A 23,737-nucleotide genomic window follows, 5' to 3' on the forward strand; every position below is an offset into this window, starting at 1 on the left:
AACGTGGCCTGTGCTAGCCTTTGAGATGTTGCAGCCTCTACGTGTTTTTCACCAGAACAGCTCTCATCCCCATCATCAGAGGAAGACTGATGATACTAAAGCCTCTTGCTCAGTCAACATACTGCCTGTTAGCATCAGATTAACCTTTCCAGCTCTGTGAAGTTTAAACAAAATCTGTCTGCTCTTCCCACCCTCTCTACCACCTCCAGCCTTCCTGCATCACTGATGTGAAGTGCAGAACTCGCAGTGACAATGAAGTTCATCTGTGGCATGCCTGAGAGGCACAGGTTTTGACTGTTAATTAATAATTCCAGTCCTGCGCAACGACTAGTCTGATGACAAGTCAGTGTGTGCAGAAAAACTCTTGGTAGACTTTGAAGCAAGCATGCAGAAATATCCTATTTTCAGCCGTACATATTTTTTTCCCAGAATTACTTCACCATGGCACTGCTCTAAATATGTCTTGTGAGATAAGCTTTAAATCCTACTTGGGCAAAGTTTATTAAACATTAACATTTGCATGGGAAGTTATAAAAAAGAATAGGACCTTCATTAGCTTAAAATCATCCAAAGTACAAAATAATATTGAATTGCTCTCCACTGGTCCAGACCAGGATAACTCTTACCACCTGCCAAATCTTGAAGCCCAGAAAAAGTCACCATCAATAACATCCAGTAAGCCACATTACAAACTGCACCTCTGTCCCCAGAGGTCCAAGAAAATGAGCCGCTACCAACAGGCTAAAGAGCCTGAAACTCACTGGCGTGGGACGTTATCTGCCACACCTCCTTAGGTATGGTGTAGCATCACGTTGCTTAAATGAGGGACTGGTCTGAATGGGGATTCGTGGTTTGTCTCAAATACCTTTTTGTTTGTTTTACCCTAAATTGGGCTCACATTCCCACACCTCGCTCTGACTTGCGTTTAGTAATGCTTTGAACTGGAGCACACTGGCATTGCTGAGGGTATAAAGCAGAGCCCAGGTTGCACTTTTGCTTTACGTGGATGTGTGTCCAGAGCAGTATGTGAGCTGGATCGCTCAGCGGCGGGTAGTGTGCTGGACACCCCTGAGGTCCTCCTGTACGTCACAACGTTGTTCTGCTCTTCAGTGGGGAAAATTGTGCAATGACATAGTTCGTTAGCCGTAAGGCTCTGGAATAACTGCTCTGGTAGTTCGTGGTGTTTGGAAGTGAAGTGTCAATGCAGGTGGTATAGTTTGATATGACTTTGCTTTATGGAAGTCCACACTTGGACCAAAGTGACCCATGGGCCAGGTAATGCTGGTTTAGCCTGACTGAGGACATGTCGCAGTGACAGTGACTCTGATCTGCAGCCTGTACAGAAGTTAGCGGAAAGTGGACTAACAGTAAAGATGCTGGAATACAAGTGGGATGAGAAAGATCCATTGTACAGTCTCTAGGGAGAACATCAATTTTCCTACAAATCTAGGACAGATGAGGAACACATTCTTTGCCATATTCCTTTCTTGTTGGGGCTGCATATTGCTTGCCTGTACCTTGCAGCATTTAAACTGTTGTGATTCCCTTAAATGTCTGTGTCTCCATCATATTCGCCTTCCCTTGGGCTGCAAGTCACCAGCATGTGTGTCTTTGTGTTAATTTGTCCCAGTTCACAGGCATAGCGTCATTAGTGAAATAACGCTGCTGCTGTAATTACTGTGGGATTTGTGCGCAGCGGTGTGCTGTTGCATTGCGGTGTACCTACTCTTTAATCTACATGGGCCATCTGCTTTATTTCTTAACTAAAAGTTGTTTTGTTTCTGCTTTGGAAGAGTGAATCTGTTGCTCCTAATCTTCTCTGTGTAGAAAAACATGTGCAGCTAGGATAAATTAAATCCCTGTTTGATAGATTGTGCTCATTTTTGTAAGATTTTTTCCAGGTCATGCCCCGTAGTTTTGCTATGCACAAGTTTTTGCTCTCCTCTGTGGCTGCAGGGACATTCAGGTCAGAAGTTTGGTAGGACCACTCCGTAATCTAGAGAACTGTTGACCACTAAGTCTGACAAGTTCAAACACAGTATACAGTCCTGCTGTTGGCTCTGCAGTGATGATATCCCAATACAATTGAAAGATGTTACTGGGAGGTTATCCCATGACAAGTCTGCAAGTAATAACCTTTTAAATCCCCATTCAAGTAAGCATTTTAAGTTGTGTGACAAAACACTTTGACTTCTGTCTAAATAAGAGGTCTCTTGTATCTTTTACTACTGCTTGCCCGATCAAAAACAGTGAACTGTTGGACAGATCAGGTCAAAGATGTGAGATTCTCTGAATCTTCTGGGAGGGCTGTCTTCTCCCCTTTTGCCTTTCTCTTCCCAGGACTTCTCCAGGATTAAATCGATCAGCTCTTTGTTATGAGCTGGTTCCCTAAGCTTGGACAGCCCTCAGACATAGAAGTAGATTGTTTAAGTAGGATGGAGTGTTGACATTGCTGTTAGAGAAAGCTTTCTTTTATTTCCCAGAAAAATTCCTCCATTAGATGATTATTTTGAGAGGTATTCTTTGGTGCGGTCAAACTGGACGATTCTGGATGCTTTAGAGGCATTAAAATAAGATTGTAAAATAAGAGCAGTGGGGATCTGGCAACACATGTCGCTTTTCTGGTCTTTTGAAAGAATTTATAGCCTAGTTTTACCGTAAAGTGGGTTTTGTTGTTGTCATCTTATATGCCTTTTAAAAATGTTCCTGTTGTCAATAAATAAGATGGGGGCTACAATGATCCATGTCTCAAATAAAATGAGAAAAATATGCTTTCTTAGGTCTGTTGACAATATATTTTTCTTGTAACGGGAACATTATTTCTACATGAGTCTATCTCTCCTTACCACTAGACGTTGTTGCGTTCAGTTCTGAGACATAGAAATAGCAGCATCAAATCAGGCAGTTTGCATCTTGGTTTTGTTAAAAAAAATTAAAAAATAACATTATTTCTCATAAGCCGTTTTGGAGTAGAGCAATCATTTAGAAAATGAAAAGATCCTTTGTCTAGGAGGCTCTTCTGTTTCTTTCTTTAATCTAAGCAGCTGTCTTTCTCCTTCCCCATGGGAAGTTGTGGTGGGTAAATAACATGGAAATTCATGTGATGATGGAGACATTAAAGGTTGGCATGGACAATTAATTTGTTATTAGACAGAATTAATTTTATTTGATCCTTACATGGTTCTGTTGCTGCATATAAATTCAGCAGCTTGATGAGTTAGCCTGCAAATGTAGCTCTGTTCAGTCTGCTGAAGGATGGCTTTTTTTATGGCTGTGAGATCAGGAGTGGCTTCTTTCCTCGCCTGTGTGAAGTGCAGATTACAGGGAAGTATTTGGCTTTGTGCTGCTGGAAGTAATTTCTGGGTTTGTGACCTAAAACTTGTGCTTTTCTGCTTGACGAGCGGTCTGTTTGATAGCACAGCTTAGCCTAGCCAACAACACGTCGCTGTGAAAGAGGTGGTCTCCTTTCCTTTCTCCCCTTCCCAAACTAAATGCTCCGGTCATTTTCTTTGCTCAGAACTGGTTTGATAAATGAAGTTTCTGAAGCTAAATCAGCAGAAAGCTAACTCTAGAAGAAAGTGAGAAGCTTTTTGCTTGTGGATGGTTTCTTTGTATGGGCTCACTTGCTCGTGCAAGGGACAGGGCAAAGTACCAGTGGCTACAGGTAGAATTGTTGATTTTTATCTCCAGAGGGATGATCTCCTTGCAGTGTCACAAAGCAGCACCTTCATATTTCCTCTTTTATTCCTACAATTCAAAGCCATATTTTGGTTGATTCTGGTACGTACTGATTGTTTCTTCTGCAAAAATTGTTAGAAAGGAATTAGATCTCCCTCCATCTTTCATGACTTGAGCACGTGTAACAGGAACACTTTGGGAGTGTTCATGCTTGTTATAATCTCTGCTTTCTTCTACTGTTTCTTTCTGGTTTTGCCATTCTCTGGAGTGACTTCAGGAAAGGCAGCATCTCAGAAGTCGCTGCACAATGGTAATCCTTTCCTAAACAGAGCTGGTGCGTAGTCGATAATTTATTTATTTATTTATTTATTATTTTTTGGTAAGCATGACCTAAGAAGATCCCCAGGCAGAGATTTGAAAGAGATTTGTGTTTCAGCCTAGTTCTCCTGAGCTGCGGAATGACCACAACCACTTCATCTTGCTGGGCATCAGTTTCCCTTTCTGGAAGATGAAAGTGGTGATGCTGAACTTCCATAACAGGCTGCTTTTAAGATTGACTGCTGAAAAGTGCAGCATAAAAACCTAAAGATAGTCCTACATATTTATATTGTTAAGTAGTAGCGTTCCATGAACAAGTTACTTACAACAGTGTCCTCATAAGACGTCTGCTTTTGCAGATATTATACTGCATTTTTCCTCCTGCTTCTCTCCTGTCTTAATTGTCTCTGCTCCAGTTTTCCCCAGACTGGAGAGTCTCTTGCTTGTGCTGGATAGGCGAACTAAAGATAAAAGTTTTGGAAAACAAGACCAAGGACAAAAGCAGGGAGTATGTTCAACTCGGAACTGTAAAGGAATATGTGAATATGTTAAAAAGGGTACCAAATTCAATTATTTTTGTTAACCGGTGAGATCAGAAGAGGAATCAATTCTAATGTGCTGATATCTTTCTTTATGAGCTGCATGGTGAAAACTTCAATTGCATTTACTTTTTAAAGTTGACGTGCCAGGAGACAGCATTGTTTCAGTAGGTATGAAGAAGGAAGAGACTAATGTCGTCTGCAAGTGGCAGGGAAATATGAAACTTGCTCCTCTTGGCAGTAATCTTTTCCATTTAAAAAGCAAATTGGAGAAATGCAGTTTAACTAATTCCCGCAGTAAGTGAAAAAGCAGGAGAAACTAAGGGGTAAAATCACACCTCTTGAAGAAATTAAAGGCTAGACTTGGCATCCATTGTTGGAGATGATTTAGCAGTAATTAAATCGGTTCTGACATAGAGGGTAAGACTGTAGATGAGAAGAAAGGAAAAAAATTAATTCCTGAATATCCGTTAGCATGCTAGACTGTTAGCAAGCTTAGTAGGAGAGCGGTGTGAAAGTAAGCATTAGTGATGAGTAACTGTCCTCCCCTTTCAGTGAGCTCCAGGTCCACACTGAGCAAGTGCTTAATGATTGCTTTAACCACTCAGCACAGCCAGGCTGTCATTTCTTGGTCAGCAGTCTCGCGGCTGTTTAAAGTGTCCTGGTAACAGACACAGTAGAGACCACAGGAATTTTCTTAACGTTGAACGCAGAAATCAGCCCAGCTTGTATTTGTTTCCAGTCTCCCACCGCGCCTGTGAGGTTCTCACCTATTTGCACTTGCTGAGCCCCGTGCGTGCGATGCCCGCGCAGGCGTGTGCCCGTCCCCGGTGCCGTGGTTTCTGCCAGCCTCCAGCAATTCCTAGCAAAGGTCACCCACGTGCTTAAGTTTGTGCAAACGTTACAGAAAAACTTTCCTTGCAGCCGGCGTTTGCTGTGGGATGCCATGTCTCGCAGGCCCCGCTGCTGTGCAAAACAACACAACACCTATAAATAACACGAAGTTATTTATAACATGCTCCTATGGTGTTACAAATAACAGGCATATCAATCACATACCATTCATGCTAACATAAGAATTGAAAACCACTTTAGAGACCCCCTGTTTCTCCATGTGGCTAGTGAAAAAGAAATTGCTGTTTGGAGCATGGGAGGAGTGGCTTTTTGCTTTTCTCTTCGCTGTTTGTATCAGTGGGTTGAATTGTCTAATAACTTTAATTCTAAGCTTTTGAAGTATTTTTATTGTAAAAAGTATTCTTTAAGTATGAAATATATATGTTTGAAGTGCACGAATGTTGAATTTAGAGAAGAATGATAGTGTTCAACTCAATTCAGTGGCTGATATTAAAGAGACAATTACATATGATTTGTGAAATAAAGAGAGCAACCTCTGCAGAGCGTGATACCTGCAGGGTTTAACAGCACACTCTCTGATCTGAGCTAATAAGAGCGGCATCTAATATTAGAGTTTGCCTTGTCAGAAAACCCGTTAGTGTGCCAGTGTGAGAAGGGTGCGTGTGATGCAGAAAGTGAGCAGCTGTTTGCCTTTTGGTACCACAGGAGGAGGCCGGGAGAAGCTCTCTCTAAAAAGTTCATTTGTTATGCTGCTCTTTTTTTGTTCATAGTATTAAACTGTTGATAAAGAAAAAGATGTTTGAATAGGTACGTTCTTTTAGAAGCACACAAACTTCAGCTGGAGATAAATTCTTTTATTAGCATGTGTTCCTCTGAAGTTTTTAGAATTTTGTGTACAGTTTTTTTTTTCTTTTTCTTCTGAGATGACAGCTTCAGAGCTCCCTAGTTTTCAAGCTATTTATTCTTTTCATGTCTTCCTCCTTCATACATGTTGGAACTGATAGTAGTTTTTTTTTCCTTCCTTCCTTTTCCACACATTCGAAACTTAAATACAATTACAGTTTCCATTCTGTGTCCTCTGAAGAAACAGATTTTACACTATCTATGCCACCGCCTTGATGAGTAGCGGGTTTCGATTAGTACCATGCTTTTTTTTAAATTCAAAGCTTCTAGGGATAGGTGTTAAAATTAGGTACAATGGGTAACCCATGGGATGTGCAGTTCAGAATATCCGTAAAGTTTGGGCCCTGAGCCAGCATTGGACCACAGACATTTCTTCTCTGCTTTGATTTTTAGTGTGGCTCTATGAGTCTCCTGCACTTTTCATGTGGCTGGCCCTGAATTTTCAATTACAAAGTGATTTCTTGTTCTTAATTCCCATCTCATTCATTCCTGACTCTCCTTCCGGTCAGGTCTGGATGATTGTGTGTGAGATACTACAGTGGTTCCTCTCAGTTTCTGAAGACAAATGTATATTTATGAACTATCTAGAGAAATGGTAAAAAGTAAGAGGAAAGAGTGCAGAATTACAGTAGCGAATCCTGCGGAGGAAGGTATCTTCAAATATGTAAAAGACTGCTCTAGAGGAAAAGGTAATAAATTTTTGCCTAGTATTGTGCTTATAGGCTTAGGAGTTCATTTCTAGCAGATATTTTCTGTTCTGCTCGTTCTTCCAGCGCTCTGCCCCAGGAGCTCAGAGTACAGACAGGACCGATGCACTGTGCTTTGCCCTCTCCTCCCTCCATGACCATAGCTCCTGGGTGTCCTGCTGCCTTGGACTGAGGGGGAAATCCAAATGACAGAGCCTGTGAGCCAGCCTGGTCTCGGGAAGAGAACCTGAGATGGATGGGATCAATATTTCTCTGAATGGAGCTCTCTGTTGGAGCCCTGTGTATGTGGTTAGTGAGATACATGCCTTTGTGAAACCGCTTATTTAGATCATTAGAAGGTACATCTGTATTTTGCAGGTACATCAACTGCTTGTACCTTCTGCATCATGTTTCAGAAGTGCCAGTAGAGGATATTATGTGATGATCTAATACAGAGTGTGTTCAGAAGTTGAAGATTTCTAAAGATACAGCAACAGTATTTTCTTCACATATACACATTTTATTATGTATATCTGGAGCCAATCTGATTTGCTCATGTTCAACTAATAGCTTTTTCCCCAATTTACTTCTTGACTTAAGTGAGTATTAATCATAAACCGTTTCATTAGTAACTAATTTGATTCAGGGAAAAAGTTGAAAAGATTTGACTTATGCTGTACAATTTGCACTACTTCTTCCATGAACTTGAGGCAGGTGTTTTGCACAAGAAGTCTTTTGCATAGCCTTGATTGTTGATTTTGTTTGTGTGTGTGTTTAGCATCCTTGATGTGCACAGGAAGAGAGGCAGAAACTTATCACTTGCTGCTTTTTGGGTGCTTCTGTTCTTACCCTCAATAGGCTGAAGAGTCCTAGTGAATTAGTAATCATGGGTAGCATTTTTGAGGCTGCACTGACAAAGACGATACAGTAGTTGTGCTTTCTTTTAATGTGGTAGAGTTCATGTATGTTGTTATGGGAGGTGAAATAATAGGGACAAGTCTGAAAAATAATACTTGCAGGTGAAATAGGAACAGCTTTTTGGAATAAGTTGAGGAGAGGGATTGTGAAGTGGTCATAAATTCTAGCTGAATGATTTGTTCTTGTTACCTTTTGTCTTCCCTTAATCTCTAAACCAACTTTTTCTTGTGCTTGTGGTATCAAGTGATTTTATGTTGCTTGCTTTACGTTGCTAGGCTTTTTTGAACAGCCTAAAATGGATGGTAAGGATGCTGTTAAAGCAATTTCAAATTACTCCTGAGAGAAGGGAACAAGGCAAATAGCAGGATCTCAGCCCTGGACTTCAGGAGAGCAAGAGTTTGATCTGTTGCTGAACCTGCTCAGAAGAATCCCATGGAATATGGTCCTGGAAATAAGGGGGATCCAGGAGAGCTGAGGAGGTTGGGGTAGCCAATCTCCAGAGCAACTTTCAAACCTCAACCGGTGTCCAAGTCTGAGTCTGTCTATTCCTGATAACAGACTATACTGAAAATGGCATCATCTCGTATAGCATTCGTTGGTAAGATAAAGCTGTATTTGAGAAAGATTCTACTAAGTCAGGAGAGTGCTGGCCAGGTTTATTGTAAGGCACTTAGAAAGGCATTTTATTAAATAATACAATAGTATTTCACAAATGGAAGCAGAAGAACCAAATAAAGCAACAGATATGTGACTTCATTTTAAACTTGTTTTTTTAAAAACTTAGAATAACAATAAAAATGGCTCTGATGGTATTTCCTGACACGTAACAACAGACTTTTTTCCAGAGATGGGACAAACTTAGTGCTGAGTGTTGCATGCTTAAATATCGCTGTGCGAGTGCATCTGTTCTCACCTTTTTGTCTTCTTGAGGACTTTCGTGATTGCAAATTAAATATTCTGCAGTTCTGCCGATGGTGGACTGAGTGGCCTTTGGATTTACTTTCTCATGTGGAATGTAGGAAAGGCTAAATTTCAACTTGAGTTATCCAGAAAGTTCTGCATCGTGGGCACATTGCGTTATAGAAGTAGGAGTTCATCTTCATCATTAACTGTCTGCTACTTACCAGCTCTTTCCGTGATGTTACATGGCAGGGAGAGACTTCTTCCCTCTGTTACTGGTCTTTTCTTTTGACAATCATTTCTGTGATTAGACCATATTCTACTCGCTTTGAAGTTGTGCCAGGAAGTAGAAAACCTGATAGTCCATTTTGTTCTATGGTACATGGTAGGTCATTAGTATGAAAGCCAAACAATAGTTTTAGTTTGCAAGAAAGTAGATTTTTTGATACTGTGGTTCTGCTCTTTATTGCTATGTGGTTTTGTTGAAAATAAAATGTAAATACATAGGACTGTGCATAATTTTGTGGTCAAATATTAATTAAAAGACTGTTGAATGTTTTGGGTTTATACATTTAATCATCATGCTCTTTCAGATGTATGTGATGAATATATTTCCTAAATAACGTTTTTCTTCTGGTAAACTGATTTTTCCACTTGTTTTTAATGAAGCATGACTTCAGTGCGTCACGTTTTGTCTAATGGTTTGAGCATAACGTTCTTGATGTCAGTGCAGTTTTGAGGAAAGATTTTGTTGACTTAATATTGCAGAGGCAGTAGAGGGAGAACAAAGAAAGGAACGTCGTTTTGTCTGCGTGAATTAACCAGCACTCTGGTGACACTGTAAAAGGGAAGTGTTCACTGAGTGGCAGCTAATATTAATATTAGGTCTGCTAACTTGTAGGCTATTTTAGGGTAATAGTTTCATTTCTGAAATGTTTAAAATTTGAGGAGATCTGTGTATGTGGGCTGTTGTCACAAGGGCTGGAGGTTGGTTCTTAAGCGTAGACATGCATCCTCTTATCTTCTCAGCCACACCTAGCAGAGAATAGAAAGGAGGTTATTGCCTGCTGTGTTCCCAAACTGCAAATTGCTGGGTTTTTGCCATCCCCTGGCTCAGCAGCTTTTGGAAGAGCATCTTGTCCTGCTTCTCTGATGATGGGCCGAGCCCTCTGAAGTTGTTGAGCAGTAGGTGCCAACCTGCGTAGTTGGTAATGAGCACTTCGAGGGTCCTCATGCACAGGGACATGCTGGTGGAGTGGGGTCTGTGGGTAACCTGTATGTGAAAGAGTTTGATGGGCAGCAGACGTCGGGATCATGAGCTCTTTAGGCAGCCAGGAGCTGGGTGAGGGTGTGCCTGTACTCACAGAGAGAGGTGGGGAAGGGACCAGTGACTTGCGGTGCATCTTCACTGTTTCTCTTCATTTATTCCTCGTCAACCCACTTCAGCTACGGATCTGCAGAATGAGAGCAGCAGTCAGAAATGGGTGATGAGAGTGTGAAAGACTGGGAAAGGAGTTATGCTGGAAAACTGACGATTGGACTTGTTTACCTTAAAAAGTAGTTGAATAAGAGGTGACAAGTTGAAAGCGCAGTCTAATGAATGAATGGTTTAGAGAAGTTGTTTGGGAGCTGTTGTTTTCCCTGTCTGTGTGCAATGTAAGAACAAAGGTGTTCAATGAAGCTGAAAGGTGGTAAATTAAAAACTGATAAAAGAAAATACATTTTCAAGCAATGAAAAAAGCAATGGGATTCATTTCCATCAGAAAACTGTCAAGATGAGGAATTTATCAGGGTTCAGAAAGAGACTGGGTATTTATATGACCAATAAAAATATCCGGAGGAGTTGTCAATGGGAGCTTGTTTTTCAGAAGTATTTATTAAACGTCTTTTTTTGGATTTGAGAAGCCCAAAGTGAAGGTGCGACTGGAATGGTGGTAAAGCACCATAATTTTGTACCTGCCTGATATGGTCCTTGTACCTGGCTCTTAAGCATCTGATTTTGTTCTTCACTGCATCTGGGTCTCAAGAGGAACGGGATCCCAGGTGCAGGAGGGTTAATGGAAGAACACCGTTTGTGGTCGTCTCTGCCAGCCTGCACTGACATTTATATGGGGTTCGAGTGCCAGCATATGACAAACCTCTGCTCCTGAAGCTGCAATCCAGAGCGCCGAGGTGGCACATTTTCTTTTTTAAATGCAGAAAACTCTTTCAGAAGTGCAGTTCACAAGGTTAAAGAGTAGCTGAGCTTCATGGTGTTTACTTGCTGTCTGAGAGCAAACCCTGAAGATGCCTCCTGATCAGGCTAATGAGACATGTTGTGTGGGTGTTGTCTGAACTGTGCTCTGGGTTGAGAGAATAAACTGATCTTAAAAAAAAAAAGCCAAGGAGGTGGTGTTTGGTGCAGTTTGTGTTTTAACCTTTTTAGTTGGCTTATATACTCAAAGTGTTAAAATGATTGTTCATTCACATTTTCAAAGGGTACAAGTTAAAGCATGTAACCCACATCATGTGGGTAATGTGAAACGTGTTGTGTAATGTGAAATTAGTATTTTGACCATATCCAAGTAAATCTTAGTTCAACGTAATGGCTTATTATTGCTTTGCCCTAGATAAATTATTGGGTGTGATAAAACAAGCTGTCCCTTAAGCTAGCCCAGTCTTACTGTGGGGAGCAAGGCTTGGGTGGGAAATGACCCTTTATGGTTATTATTATTTCAAGAAAGGTATGTTTGTGTATTCTTTTGCCTTATGGATGGCTTATGTAGTATGGAAGTTGCACACTGTGCCTCCTGTACTTAACGAAATACTTTATGGTTTTTGGTGAACAGCTTGAGCATCAGTGCTGGGCAGGCACTGGATGTGGTATTGTATGTGTGGGCTGTTTGGGTTTTTTTATCCTCTGTATTCTGCATCAGGGTGGATCTATGAATACTGGGGGCTCCTGGGCAGTTCCCTAGTAGTTACGGGACAGTAATTGAAGGAAGATTCCAGCAGTTGTTATAGATAAGTGCAAACATTTTAACCCCAACGTATAGTGGGCAGAAAGGCCTTTTGTATAGATGCATGCACCCCTATGGTTTGCAAATTTGATCAGACATGATGTGATGATTTGCAGCGTAGGTGCTGTGGGTGTCTGTAGGCTTCACGTGTGTTAAGGTGCATGTTACTTAACTTGCTTGCCTGAGACAGTCCCATGGCAGCAGCTATGCAGCCAGACATTTCAGCCTTCTCTGCGCTGTGTCCTCTTCCTAAGGATGCGTCACTGAGCTGCGAGGGCAAGGACCTGTGTCTGCTCTGCCCATGAGAATCCTTTAAGGGCACCACAGATATGCTATGGGTGACCTAGGAGATAACTTGATGTATAATTTCTGAAGCTCTTACTGAAGTCACTGATCTTTTATACCCTGGAGGTAGTAGAGGGAATGATTTATGAATTAAGTAAAATATGGGAAATTATTAATGTTTTCTAATAAAGCAGTCAGGTGATGTATATTCTGAAGCATTAGCTAAAACCCCTTTTTCTTTGCCTCTTTCAAAAAGCCACAGCTGCCACATTTCTAGAGTTGTTGACACATCGTAAGGGGACCAAGAAATTACTTTTCAAGTTCAATGGAATGTGCTGTGTTGAGCTGATCGGGTGAACTCAGGTCTCTGATTTTTCTGTCCTCTCAAAATCTGATGCGAGAGATTTGCCACCTTGCTTCAGTTCAGTTTTAGCCTGAATACCCCAGGAACAGAGCCCGAATGGTGGTGCGATTCCTCCTCCTTTATTTTTGCAGAGATAACTGCACTGGCTTAGAGCACAGTTCAGTTTACTTTTCTCCCAAGTTAATGATATCTAAGCGGTTAAAACTGCAGGAAACTGTCTGTTAAGAGATTTAGAGGACAATATCTGGGTTACTTAGTAGGCAGGAGGAAAAAGAAATCCGAGGGTAAGGAATGAACATAGGGCTGAATTTTTATGTGCTGTAGATACTGGCAAAATAGAAGAATCTGTTGCACCTTCACAAAAACTTTCTTTTCAGGGCTGAATAAGACTTTTTCTTTTTCTTTTTTTTTTTTTTTTAATTTTAATAGATGAATAAAATATTAGTTTTCTATTGCCAGTAAGTAAGGATGAATGCATTTCCTTGTCAGTTGTACGCCTTCCCTCTCCCAGCAATGGTAATCTAGTGCCTAGGTTGAAGAAGGTATGGTATTAAATATTTTTTTTTTAAATGACTGTTTTTTTGAATGTGAACTGTGCACATGGTGTCAGATACCAGTGTCAGATGGAGAGTGGCCCTGTGCTGAGGCAGGTGAATAAGGCAGCTTCACACTTGTGCAAGATTGCCACTGCTTGAGCAGCGGGGCTAAGAGAAATGGTAGAAAGAGGAGGATTTTTGGATGAAGAGATGAGAAATACACTGAGATAGAAGAACAAGCTTGTGCTAGAGGTAGGCAGTGGTGAGCGTTCCAGTAGAAGAGAGTTAAATGAAGAAAAATCATAAAATTATTTCACAGTAGCAGGAGGTTAGGAAACATAACTAAACATGTTAAACTCACTCTGAAGCTGGAGGACCCCGGGGTATTTTAGTCAGATAATATTTAGTTTGCTGCAGTGTCAGTTGTATGATTGCTTGTCAGCTGGCATATGTATGCGCTATAAGCAAAATGAGGCTTTTAGAGACCATGCACAATTTTCCTGAAGATAGTAAGCAGGGGATTTATCAGAGACAGATTAAAAGAGTTACAGTGGATTTATTTGCTCTGGTCCATTGCCAGGATATAAGGCAAGCTGAGCCCTCTGTAGAGAAGCGTTGGAGGTGAGGGGCAAGAGCTACAAAGGAAGAACTATAAATCTGGAGAAAAACTAATGGAATTTAAGAGCATGTAAGATACACAGGTGTTTGTAGGTGTACATTCAAAGCTGCCTGCTGAATGTTTGCTAAAAGAGCAGTCCGATTGCAGAGTCTCTCCAAAATTTACAAAATGATGGTTGGGAAGCTAAGAGTGTCTCTGAATGCCTTGTTCTGGTACCTAAAATTAGCCTCTGATCATCTTTCTCAGGCTCTCTGCCTGGTTGTGTCCTCTTCTCACAGCAGTTTCCCCTGGTGGCTTTCTCCAGACTTCCAACCTTGGGTGGAAAATTGGTGTTCAACCTTAATGATGCGGTACCTTTCCTAGGAAGAAAATGGCTCTGTTATGAGAGTATCAGAAAAAGTGATGAAAACCATCAGAGATGATGGGAGAGATAGGGATGCTTAATTCCTGTTTTGCTGTGTGGTTACAGCGTACAGCAGTCTCTCTGGCCTCTCTCCCGCCTATTCAGGTTAGACGTGGATGGAGGTACTTGTACTTATAAAGAATAAATATTTTATTTTTGTTGGAGAAGCCTTGGTTGTAGGGCACAATGCATCTGAAGGGCGGCTTTATAGGTTAAATCCATATTTAGACGCCTGCAACAGCCTTATATTGTCTTGAGGGGCAAGAATGCAAGCAGAGGGTTGATATACAGAAAGTCACATTCAAGAGGTAAGAATATTTTGAAAAACTGTTCTTGTCAGTGCAAGGGTAGTGAAATCTGCTGGATGTTTTTATTTTTATGGAGTTAACGGGCTTTTTTGTAAATGCTGTTTTAATTGAGGTCTTGAGTAGAAAGTCAATGGTGTGTATATACATATGTGTCTGCAGTCAGTTCTAATTTGCAAAGTAATGTGAAAATAGGTCAGCCACAGAGAGAAATGTTGGGAAATGGCTGTAGCTGAGAAGGAAGCTATTTGGAGGTTTGGGAATAGAAAATTTTGGCTTAAAGATGATTAGTACAAAAGTTAAGGGTGGTAAGAGGAAGGGGGGACAGTTTGCCCTCTGGTGATAGTAGATGCTGCTTGTAGACAAGGAGGATTTGAAAAGTTTCTGGTAATTTTAATTTTTGCTGGTTTTGTTTGGCGTAGGACTCTTGGGGGTTTTTTTTGGCTGTTTTGGAGGACTCAAGTAGCTCTTGTTAGCAGTGCTCCAAGAGGGTCAGGAGCTGAGGGGATGTAGCTCCCTTAGACGCGTTCCCGTAATAGCAAAGTCTGACCAAATGTGCCTTTAGCCACAGCTCTGCCTTCAGGCCCCTGTTTCTTGGGTCTTGTTGTCGCTTTGTTTTGACTTCCCCCCCCCCGCCATTTTCCATAAGGCAATGGGATGTGAACATAATCTTTGAAGAGAGAAACCTAATTACAAAGTAAGGCTTAACAATGTGTCAGTTCTTTATCAATTCCTCCAGCCATCAGATTGGGGCAGAACCTGTTAATTGTCAGTAGCCCCGTGCACGTTTCCCAGCTAATGCTTTTTCGTGGTGTATAAGGCAGCTGCCCGTATCCCAGTGAGCTTGAAGTGGGATGCACGTGTTTCAGGTGAGGTACCACCCATCATCATTTGAGAATGGGTTGATGCCAACTGATGCTGCAGCCTATTAATGGTACCTGGTGTCTGTGTTGCTACACAACGTGCGGGGCTCTGTGCTTTGCTTTCATGAATTTCATCACCTTGATACAAATTCATTTCTCTAAATTACAGAGATGTTGTTGAATTGTAATCCTCGTCTTTGATAAACACATCACTGAAGTTGAGATTTATCACATTTTTTGTTTGCCTTTATTCAGTAGACAAGTTACCTGTCAAAGAAGGAAATTAGACTGGTTTGATATTATTCATATTAAGGCTCAGTTGATTGTTTCTTGTCCCTAATTCTTCTCTAGCTGCTTGCAATTTGATTGTTAATGTTTTCTTCAAGTATTTTATGAGATACCAAAATGTTGAAGTAATTTATAATTGCCAGAGTCTGTATCTCCTTGTCCATCCTTCTCTTAAAAGGTTGGATCTGTTCCACTGTCCTGTTTTTAGGGCCTGTCCTGCCATTCGTGAGTTCATCAAAGATAGTTGCTCGTGGAGCAGAGATTACTGTGACTAATTTTTGAAGTATCTTAAGGATATATTTTGCCAATAGGTCCTGATATATTTATATATTTTATATATTTAGATATATCCTGATATATCTAATAAATTTAAGTATTCTTTCAGTTATTTGTCTGTATTTTGGCTTACGTTCCCATACCTCACACTGCTAATTTTACTAATGTTAAACATCTGGTCAAGCCCCAGTTACCATCTCCCTCTTTCTGTGCATGTATTTGTATAGCTTAAAGCAAGAAAGCATAGACCTCTGTGCACAGTCGTCTTTCTCTTTTATTTGTGTTTTTACAAGGAATAGTTAGCTAAATTACACCTGATTGCAAATAGCATCTGTTTGATGTTGAAGCTCCATATTCTTTCTTCAGTCTCGAAATTTTCTCTTATTACGACTAATTTGGAGTTAGGAGTCTGGAGAGGAAGAGGAGGGGGAAATCTTGCCACTGATTTCCTATAATGAAGCAGTCTATTAACATTCTCCAAAAATTATCATTAATTAAACAAAAAGCTTATCTAACACTAGGAACAGGAATATTTCTGTACCGTCAAAAAAACACCGAGTGGGAAATATCATTATGATTCCACTTCACAAAGTCTGTCTCCTCTGCCAGGCTCTAACCCATGTAGAAGTGAGAGAGCGAGCTGTGCGTTTGGGTTGTGGATTAATAGTTGAAGTTCACTCGTGTGGAAATAAAGCAGATTTTACTGTGAGTAGAATCTGTCATTAAAAAGCCATTATTGGAACCGACCGGCACAATTCCTGCTCTTTCATTGCTAATGACAAAACAATCTGTTCTTTAAAAAACAACCACCCTATATTTTCTTTCAGAGAATGCTGCAGGAGACTTACCAGAACAGAAGCCGGGTGAAGAGAGGCAGTTGAAAGATTTATTGATCAATAAACCAGACAATTACAGCTTGTTTATAAAAGGAAAAAAAAAAAAACAACACCCAAACCTCGGGCCTTCAAGCAACACTGAGACTCTAATAATGATAACTCTGGCATCCAGCTTGAAACGATAAAAGTCAATAGGAAGATATAGGATTTCAATAAAATTATGACACTAGATAAACTTTACCCCAGGAACAAATTTTCCCTGGGTATGTGACTGACTTCAGTTAGATTTGTAACTTTAATTTCTTTCTTATTGATTTTTCTTTTCTTCAACTAATTAGAAACTCTGTGGTGAATTGTGTGTATGTATGTTTGAGGAGGGGCTAACGAGCATCAACAGGAATAGGGCCTGAGTTTATATGTATGTATATAAGGTCAGATGGCTTTTTTTGGCTATATTTTACTCTTCAGTTGCTTCCAATACACAGCTGGGAATCGCTCTTGTACTCCTCAGTATGCATATATTTGAAGCCGTGGGCTGCCCTTGGAGTTGTGCTGTAGCACTACTTCAGTGACGTGGGGGTTGTTGGTAGGGATGATGATGATGATGGTGCTTATGTGAACAGTTCTCAGGTCTTTCCCTAAAATTAACCCAAAAGTCCTGGAGGAGCCCGCTTATATTACCGCTGTTTCTAAACCACTCTGGTAGCCCTCTGGTGTGTGAATGCTGGGGAAAGAACCTTTTGCTTAGCTTCAAGCTACTCGCCAGCCGGGTTGAATTTTGGCTTTACATAGAGGGAATAGAGGAGCTGGTGGGAGGACTGGAGAGAAGCTTGATCTTGGGGATGGCATTTTGCAAAGGTGTCATCCTGTAGCAGATTTTCATGGGATTAGCTCTATTTTGTGGTTAAGATTATAAGACATGTTTTCTTTTTAGTTACTTATGCGATAGTAGGAGACACATTCGTTTGGTGAATTGGCTGTTGCTGGCAGAAGGAAGGGAAACTGTTCAACCTTTGAAAAACTCACTATCCTTCCTCTTTTTCAAACACAGCTGCAAGCTGCAGCACCAGAGTTTGCTGTGGGGCATTAATTTCCTAGGTTTATAATGAACATCAAAACCAATTATTCTGCTTTTAGGGCATGTTTAGAGTAAGCTGCATTTCTGTTCTGGTGTTGATTTGAAACTGGTCAAGGTAAAGAGCACCTGGAAGTGTGCCAGTGTAAGGTCCATGGTGAGTTAGCAGAGATGCCTCGTGCTGGATAAATTTTGGAAATTCCCAGAGGAACCACTTTTTAGTAATTCTAACGAATACTCTCTTGATAGAAAGCAGGAAAGCAGAGGTGCTGGAAAAAGGTTAGAAGGGGCATCTGAAAGTCCCTGGGGAGGTTTTTGATGGGGCTTGGGGAATATCCTGTCATGTGGGATGAGGAGATATTGCAGCAATTACTAAATTAGGATTACATTTTAGAGAATCTTTTTAGACAGAGGGCTTCTCAACAAGAACTTCAGTTTCCTGCCAGACTAACAAGATCTTTAGGAGGGAGGGAAAAGCTTTTGGTAAGTGCTCTTGATGGGGAGAAATTTAAAAAATGGAGCTGGGGACCACTTGTTGGAGGCTGAGAATTGATTTCATTACAGTATTAGTATTTAGAAATAATTAAAGAGGAGAACTAAACTCCAGGATCAAGTGTTTAATTGTACCGCCCTTTATTTCAGCTTTTCAGCACCTTTTTTTTCCAATAAAGCTTGTTTTGTGTTTACTGTGTGTGTTTTTTCTTGAGAAGTTTACTCTTCCTTTAAGAGAGAGGCTTTGAAGGGCAAGGTCTGTAGTTGATTTTAGGGGAAAGACAGCCTGTAGGGATGTCCTGCTCCCATGCAGTTTTCCCATCCTAACATGAAAGCAGAATTTTGTCTTCCTTGCAGCTGAACAGCTCGGGGAACTGCTAGGATCTTGCTGGGGATGACTCGAATGACCTAATATTCAGCAGTTAACTGGAAGCCAAGTGTGATGGGAATTGTTGGGGGTCCTGTTTGCTCTGGAAAAAATGCTAAGGATTTTGGGACTGCCCTGCTGTAATGGAGAGGACATTGCAGTGTTAAATTATCACATCGATGAAAGATGCTTAGTACAAAATCAGGATAGCGGAGCAGCTAGGAGTACAGAGAAAGAGAGAGGATGCTGTAATTGCAGATCTAATTGCAACAACACGCAAGGATCAAACCAATACCTTTGCTAAAAGCTGTCATTGCGTACTCTTCTGTGCTCTAGACAATGATTCTGCAATAAATGGGGAATGAAACTCATCTCCTGAGCAAAAGCAGTTTGCCTTATGGAGAGTGCACTGGACAGACTGGGTGATGTGTGTGTACGTTGGAGGAGGAGGAGGATGGAGCGACCCTGTACTGCTGCCTTTCTGCTAAAGAAGGCAGGTGTGGTGTACTGGGTTTGGGTTTTCTTCTTCTGCAGTAACATGGAAGTATTTCCTTTCATATGTCTGTCAGATGAATAATTCTTTCTAAGCTATGGCAAAACTGTTATTTTCTTGGAAAAATATTTCTCTTCAGTCAGGCCTGAGCAAGGAACTAGTAATAGCTTCCAGTACTATTTATGTTAAAACCTGTTTTTCTTTATTATTTTATTAACTCAGTTCCTGTAGCCTCAGGCTGTCCTTTGGTCTTGGGGTCCTTTTACCTGCTGACCAACCCAACCATCTTGGCTGACCTTTCAGTCCGTGACATGCTCTGAACACACACTGTACCTCCGGCAGTGCCCCTCGTCTTATTTTCACACCTTGAATTTGGATCTTCCTTCCTTTCCCCACGCGCACACTTGCTATCCCCGTTCAGTCTTTGACCTTTAGATTTTGAAGGAGCAGATAACCTTTGTGTACAGGCTTGCTCGGCTGAGCGGTTAGCATCACCTTCACTCTCTGAAATGCAGCCTTTTTCATTTGGGGGTGGGGGAAGAGGACGTTTTTCCTACCCTGGCAATTTTTCCTACCCTGATCTCCCCAAGAGAGCAGGATCCCAGTGAAGTATTTCAGCATGGCCAAGCTGGGTTTATGAAGTGCTCCAGGTTCAGTGTAGTGGCAGTGGCCTGGTCTGGATATGAACTGCACAGCTATAAAGCTGAGTGATCTTCTAATAATATTTTGGATGTTTGTGGTGGCAGAATTCACGAGAGAACTGGTTTGTCCAGAGTGCTTGTGCATTTCTGTGACAGGGCGAGGTAGCAAACTTCAGCAGTGAAAGGGAGGCAGCACTGTCAGATTTCCTGGGAGTTTTTGCTCTTTGGATTTATGCCGGGGGCCTGTGCTTCTTTGGCCCTGTTCTGTAGCCGCACAAACATGAAGGTTCTTCCATGCAGTCCAAAGATAAAACACTTCATCAGCTGGCTAATCCCTGTACGCATATTGCACTGTAAACGGTAATCTCCTTAAAACACACCTGACTTTTTTTTGAAATTTTCAGCCTTTAGTCCCCATTCTTCTTCTCCATCAATACCTTGGAGGTGGGCCTTAGGTGCTGTCTGAAGTTGGGAATGCATTAGGAAATTCTTCAACCAGGGGCCCACATGAAGTTTTACCTTTAGCTTTCAGCCCAAGCTTTACACTTGGGAGTGTGAATGCCCTCAGGGAGGGGAGAGGGATCCTTCTTTTTGTCTTTCTCTGCAAATGCTTGGTTATAATTGCCAGCAAAGAGCAAAGTGAGCCAAACACATTGTCTGTGACATACTAACCTCTGAAAAAAATATTTATTAGAAACAGTGAGTTGTTGCAGTGTTTAATGAGTGATAAGTCACATACCATTTAGAGAATATTTGCTCTCAGCCACTTTGTCCGTTGTCAAATCTGTTTCATTTCTGTTGTGACAATTCTGTTCGTTCATTGCTGGCACTCTTTGTCAGGGAAATTGTCAAGTACTACACTAAATATTTTGCTGAAGAAACTCATTCAGCCATGTTGAATCAGAATAATGTCTCCAAAAAGAAGGCAGGCTCTGTTTTCAGTTGCCATCTGCTTGTTAGATTGTATGCATGCTGCTTTCCTGCAAGAGATATGTGGTTTTATATATACAAGACAATCTAATTTTTCAGTTTTCAGAGCAGCAACATTTATTTTATTAGAACTGTGTGTTCATCTGTGGCTTGATGCTGATATGAAGACAAGTATATATCCATCAGGGTTTCTTTCCTGTGTAAAAGAACAATGGAACCCTCTCCTCGGAGAGGAGGTCAGGGGCTTTATCCCTGAAGGTGCTTTCTGTTCTTCCTGACAGGAGCGTGATGGGATGCGAGCAATTCTGGAGTCGTACGACAGCGAGCTGACCCCTTCGGAGCACTCACCCCAGCTGAACCGGCGTATGCGTGAGGCTGAGGAGATGGTGCAGAAGCTGCATGCCCATAACACCGAGCTGGAGGTAAGAAAGCAGCATCGTGCTCTAACTCCAGGGGTGAAGTAGTTGAGACCTTTAAGATTGAATTACCTAGTGATGTGATCTGCTCTCACAGAAGACAGATTTGCAAAATTCAGACGTTGAAATTCCAGGATCAATAAGAACCACAAGTTATTATTCTGGACTCAAAGCTGGCAGAAGCCAAGAATTATCATCTTTGGGTGTGATGAGTCCGCTTTGTGTTAGGCGTAGCTGTACTGCATGGCTGGAGTGACAACTAGTCCCTGCAGGTTAAAGGGCTGTATAAAGGGGAAGTGAAGGGGTAATGCAGTGTAGCAGGTATGGTGTCTTCTCTGTGGTCTAGTCGCAGTCATTCACTACATCACATGTGTAGCAAGGCTCTTCTGTACACAGTGTGAGTGTGTTTATAAGAGCTTTACTCTAAGGGTTGAAGAAGTAAAGTATGTGTCTGCTGTTAATTCTTCACTTCTTGGCATTGGGCCTGAAAACACCAGAATACTAGTAACTCTATTAAATGCTTTTTACTAGCTTTTTCTCTAAGAAAAAACATTCTTTCCAAGGATAGAAGTATTTCTTGAAGGAATTTTTATATTATTTTTAGTTCTCTTTTTGAAAATTTGTAATCTGAAATGTGATTGCAGTGAGGTAAATGTTAACATGCATTTGCCAAATAGTTCCCCTCTTCTCTGTTGTACTTTGTCATAGTGGAATGGGCTTTATGGTCATGAGTTGAAATACTTAGAATATGTCTGTGATCTTAAAGCTTGGCAGTTTTATTACATAGGCTTTACAACATTCATAAGTATGTGAGTTTTCCTTTCTTCATGCCTAGTTCCACCATCATATAGATTTATAGATGCCATAATTCAAATGGCGTAAAACTTGTAGAAATTGGTACTCCTCGGGGTCATGTTCAAGCCGTAGAGTGGATTGTCCCACTGTGCACAAACCTCTTTGTTGCTTCTGGCATCCTTAAAAATGCTCTTTTCTTGTGTTGATAGGTGGGGACTTAAGTCAGGCAATACTGGCTCCAATGATCTTTAAAGCCTTAGCAAGCAGAGCAGTATAGTGTGGTATAGATCAGTATGACGGTATAGATCCACTTCATCTCTGTTTCTCAGAAAAGGAATTCTGTGAAGTTTTGGGCAAGCTGATAGAGAAGTTAGCTGGTAATATCAGATGAAAGGGAAATTTGCCTGAATTTGTCTGTCTCGGAATGTTTCTCTATGTTGTCTTTTGATCACCATATTGCTTACCACCAGACAGAGCAGGATTAGAGAACACTGACATAAAGTGATAGGTGGCTATTTTATCCTCTTTTCTTAGTTGTTTCCAACAGTGGCTCTGGGTTGTTGGAGGGAGACTTCCCAAATTGTTTCACTGAATAGGGCAAATGGGCATGGTGTCTTTGGGCAATAGCAAATTACCTTTTCTTCTTCAGGTGAAAGCATGGAATAGTGTGGGAACCAATTGCTACACCCTTCTAATTATTTACAGGGAACAAATTCTAAGTTTGTTTTCATGGGTATGGATTAAGGGCTACATGGAAAATTTCAGAAAGGAGCTGTGTTCTCTGGAGGTTTGTTTTGTGTAATGTCAACCTCTAAGCCTTTCAAAGACTTTGCTAGAAGCAGGATTCAAGGCCTGATGTTCCCCACGTAAAGTAAAATTTTACACTTCACTTGATTGTGTTTGCCTTTTTGACTGCAGTGTTGACTGTTGAATCCCACCTATTTTGAAATTTTGGGGGAAAGTTTTTTGTTCTGTTAAAAAATCTGAAAACTGGAAAGGGAAATTGAGGTACAGGCAGGACTCCTGGTGCCTCACCATCAGGAGCAGCAGCTGTAATCAACTGCCCGTAGATCAAAGAACTGGTCGATAGCAGCTATTAATAACTTCTAACATAATGCTCTGTACCCTCCCAGCTCTGCTGAGCCTCTGTACAAATTTTAGAAATGTTGACACCTGCATGACTCATCTCACAAACAGAGGAGACAGCAGGAATGAGGCACCTTGGAGCCTCAGTGGTTTCTGAGATGTGGGAGAAACAGTCTCTGACGGGGAGGGCTGGGAAGGGAAGGAAAAAGGGAACTGCAACACGTTTAAGTCAATATGGCAGAAGGGTCGGGGCATCCTGGGAGCCCCTGGTGTTGGATGGGCTTGGGAGGGCAGTATGCAACCAGCTTGTAGAGTAGCACAGAAGAATGAGAAGAGCCCGGCTGTGAGCATCATGCACGTGGCAGCAAAGCAGCAACGTGCACAACTAGTCTGATGAGATCCAGGTAAGGTCTGGGGAGGCTGCAAAGAAAGAGAGTGATGGATCTGAGCTGAAGAGGCCAGGCTGACGCTATTACTTTTTGCTAGGCTAAGTTGGTTAAAAAGTGGAAAACAATTAAGATGACTAGTTAACAGAGGATATACCACTGCAGGTAACCACAGTTATGCCCACAGAGGAGTGCTCCTGGCAGCTCAGCGTACACTGGGAACGCCGTGTGGCTGTTGCAGGAGCAGCCCTTGCGCAGTCCCTGTGCACTGCATCTCTGCTGGGGAGGCTGCAGGTATCACTGTGGTCCAGGAGCATCTTGAGTTTAAAAAAGCCCTTGTAGCCTCTAAGGCAAATACATTCTCTTGCATTGCATTTCGTAGCTTCTACTTTTCAGCTTTGTTCATAAACCTTAAAATTCACACCATGCACCACATCTCTCCTCTCTGACTTCTTTTATTGCAGTTTTCCCCCCTCCCCCCTTTT

The 23,737-nt window shown here is 41.4% G+C and overlaps 1 protein-coding gene across 5 annotated transcripts in view; it reads left to right on the forward strand.

The window, feature by feature from the left end:
- Positions 1–23,737, forward strand: part of MAD1L1 (mitotic arrest deficient 1 like 1) — a 378,641-nt gene that overhangs the window by 139,855 nt on the left and 215,049 nt on the right. For all 5 annotated transcript variants that reach the window (XM_072878170.1, XM_072878171.1, XM_072878172.1 and 2 more), the window contains one exon: positions 20,851–20,991. In XM_072878170.1, coding sequence (XP_072734271.1) covers positions 20,851–20,991 — 141 coding nt within the window. The remainder of the gene's footprint in view (positions 1–20,850; positions 20,992–23,737) is intronic.

This window comes from Ciconia boyciana, chromosome 13, assembly GCF_034638445.1.
Source record: "Ciconia boyciana chromosome 13, ASM3463844v1, whole genome shotgun sequence".
Lineage (NCBI taxonomy): Eukaryota > Metazoa > Chordata > Aves > Ciconiiformes > Ciconiidae > Ciconia > Ciconia boyciana.